Source organism: Anarrhichthys ocellatus, unplaced genomic scaffold (genome assembly GCF_004355925.1).
Source record: "Anarrhichthys ocellatus isolate YVR2014 unplaced genomic scaffold, GSC_Weel_1.0 scaffold6118, whole genome shotgun sequence".
In the NCBI taxonomy this organism is placed as follows: domain Eukaryota; kingdom Metazoa; phylum Chordata; class Actinopteri; order Perciformes; family Anarhichadidae; genus Anarrhichthys; species Anarrhichthys ocellatus.
Genome location: NW_022286092.1, coordinates 1 through 3,077, shown reverse-complemented (window position 1 = coordinate 3,077; position 3,077 = coordinate 1). Strand labels below are relative to the sequence as shown.

Sequence of the window (3,077 nt, the reverse complement as noted above, 5' to 3'; positions counted from 1 at the left end):
GTGTGTGTGTGTGTGTGTGTGTGTGTGTGTGTGTGTGTGTGTGTGTGCGGGTGTGTGTGTGTGCACCAGGCCTGCTGCTATGAGTCATTTAATATATCCAGTCACCCGCTGATAATTGTTCTCATGTGGTTTTTCTCAGTCAAAGCTGAAACCCCTATCCCTCCGAAGAAAGGTTTGTATGTTACGCTGCTGGAGACTCTCCCTCACCTCTCCATCTCAAAGGCAAAAAGCTTCCTTCCACCTCTCCACAGCACCTCCCTCTCTCTCAGCTCCCAGCATTCATCAGACCTCCTGATGAACAAAACATCAAAGCATCATTGAGTTGTTCATCTTCACCTCTTCCTGTGCATGTTGTCGTATATAAGCGCACCACTCCTCCTTCACTCCTGAATGACTTCCTTTCTTTAGGTTGCCTAAAGGTCCTCTGTATGATGCTAGTGCTGCACTCTCTTTAGACTCTGTACTGCTATCTACTGTACCTACACACATGCTGCACACACAGCCTGCCTGATGCGATGCTGTATCCGACTGCCCTGCCTCATACCGTCATCTCTTTCATAACCCATTTACAGTGAGTAACCCTGTCGTCGTTGTTGTTGTGCTTCTTCCCCACCAGGGGGCAATGGTTTTATCATCGCAGTCATCATTATCTGCATCCTGCTGCTGGCCATCTTGGGGAGTGTGCTCTACTTCCTCTACAAAAAGGGCAAGATCTGTGGGCGGTCCGGCAAGCAAGACCTGTAAGTACGACAAGAACAGCTTGATTTTGGAGGGGGAAGATGTAAGGTGTTTTAATCCCCTTTTAGATGCAGCATCAAAAATAAATCAAATCTCAAGATGATGGTTTATAAAGTTGGTGCATTCAATTCAATCAGAAAACATGTTTCTTTTATTTCTAAAAACAAATAAGGCATTTAAGATAATATGGTAATATTTAATGAAATTCCTTAACAAAGCTGCTAAAATTAATTGATTAAATGTTAATTTTAATACAATAATTGCATGTAACATTGTAGGAATACCCATGTGTGTAGTAGCACTCGCATGATTAAAGCTGCGGCAATTAATATTTACATCTATTAACAAAGGACAACGTGTTACATGAGAGGTGCACAGATGATTATCACCAACTCTGCAGTTCCTCTCGGCTCCATGGAGCTTTGTAGCATCTTTTAGCTCAATGTTTAAAAGCTCTAAAAACGCACTGTTTACAGCTTGCTGGATCATCATTGTCATGGCTGGATAGAAGAACATTCTGTTGCATTATGCATGTTTCTGACTTTAAGGAGTTCTTTTGGTCTCGCAGCACTAAAGAGAAGTCCAGCAAAGATAACATCGTGGTGGAGATGAAGAGCGACAACACTGAGGAAGCTGTGCTCCTCGGGGTCAACGGGGAAAAGCAACCTCCCAGCCACCAGGTAGATATACACTGTTTAAATGAACGGGTCGTAGCCTAAGATGATGCTGATCTGATTACACCTTTATCATATTTACACACCCTCCACCCCACCTCTCTCCCTCGCCCTCTTTTTTTGTGTTTTTGCCCTCTGGAGTAAAGGGCGGTGCGTACCTGAATGTACAGAAGTGAGGAGGCAACTGCAGACACACCACAACAGCTGCTCCTGTTCTTCCCTCTCAGGCTCAGACCGGCCGATGCCTTCAGTCTTCCACCACAGCCCCTTATCCCAGAGTTATGTCATGGAAAAGTCGCCTGTCAGTCAATATCGTGATGCTGTCGGAGTCTCAAGTTATTCTATGCTGCAGCTTTTGCTTACCGTCTGTTACATCCAGCAACATCTTCTGTTGGAATGAGCTTTAATGAGAAGTAACTTGAGCACTCCATGACGTAACTCTGCGAATAAATCTTCCACCATCGAAACGAGGACTATCCTTCGCCTATGGTTCTTATTACCAAAAGCCTTGTATACTGCTGATTGTCTGTCGAACAATAATTTGAGCACAACATTGACCAGGGACTGTTTTTATACCCGACTACACCTCACCTCAGGCAAAGTAATCACTGAAGAGCAGCCTGAAACAGCTCTTTGTCCAGTGTACATATTATAATCTGTGTATATATTTCTTTATTTAAAAATAACACGATAGAAAAAAAAAAAACAATCAAAAATAAATGACCAGATAGTGTTTTATTTAGTTTGGGTGCTCTTTATGGAGAGCAACAAGTTCTTGTTTTTATTTTTAATAATGTTTTGTCTCTCTGCTTCCTGTTCTGCTTAAGTCTGTACACTGAAATCTTTGGGGGCCCGACGATGCGGCCCCTACATCCAGTTACAGCCACACCAAAGGTTTTCCCTTTAGCTCTGAAAACGAACTCTTTAGGTAGTTTAATCGCACATCAGTCACAGTTGTAGTCGTTTGTTTGTCCACATTGCAGAAGATATTTTTTGCAAGATGGGTGAATAATACTTTCAGCATTTGATATTGAAGGGTTAATATTATTTGTAGTTCTCTTTACTCTACGTTTTCTTTCCTTCAGTCTAGTTTTGATATTTTCTGTGTGTGTTTGAGTGGAAGCGTTGCCAACAGCCAAGTTCAAAAGTTACAGATGCCTTAGAAATGAAATCAAAGCGTGTAGAAGTAATCATTTCTATTGTTAGTTATGTTTCTATTTAATGTTCAGTGCACTGATTTCTGACAGTGGTTTGGTTGAATGTGAAAGTATTTCTGTGGTTATTTTTTAAGAGGAAGGATGAGGGCAGAACAGATTGTTTCTGTGGTGAATATTGTTCACGGCATGAAGTTACCCTCCTCAAAAGGAAAAGACATTATTCTGTGTAATGAATTAACGAATTCATGTTTTGACTGAATGGTGAAATAATCTGTTGGATCCCAGAGAGAGACATAGAATCCCCCTCAGACATGATGACTGACTATAATTTCTGACTACTGAGGAGGGGGGAATGACTGTGACTCCACATATGCAAATGAAGTTTGTAGACAATCAACAATGAATATGCACTGTGCTCACTGCTCAATGATGTGCAGGTATCCTCTATACTCACCCTTCCTACTCTGTTGGTCTGTTTTGTTTAAGAACTACCACTGTTAATTGGTTT

The 3,077-nt window shown here is 41.6% G+C and overlaps 1 protein-coding gene across 2 annotated transcripts; it reads left to right on the top strand.

Annotated features, from left to right (window-relative positions):
* Positions 1–6: 6 nt before the first annotated feature.
* LOC116380103 (cell surface glycoprotein MUC18-like) lies at positions 7–3,071 on the top strand. 2 transcript variants are annotated; one of them, XM_031842068.1, is made up of 4 exons: positions 7–172; positions 617–740; positions 1,307–1,418; positions 1,559–3,071. In XM_031842068.1, the coding sequence occupies exons 1-4, from the start codon at positions 124–126 to the stop codon at positions 1,586–1,588; spliced, it is 315 nt and encodes a 104-aa protein (XP_031697928.1). In that variant the 5' UTR covers positions 7–123; the 3' UTR covers positions 1,589–3,071. The 2 variants fall into 2 exon arrangements, with proteins under 2 accessions (XP_031697928.1, XP_031697929.1); XM_031842069.1 differs by having other exon boundaries at positions 1,554–3,071.
* Positions 3,072–3,077: the final 6 nt, after the last annotated feature.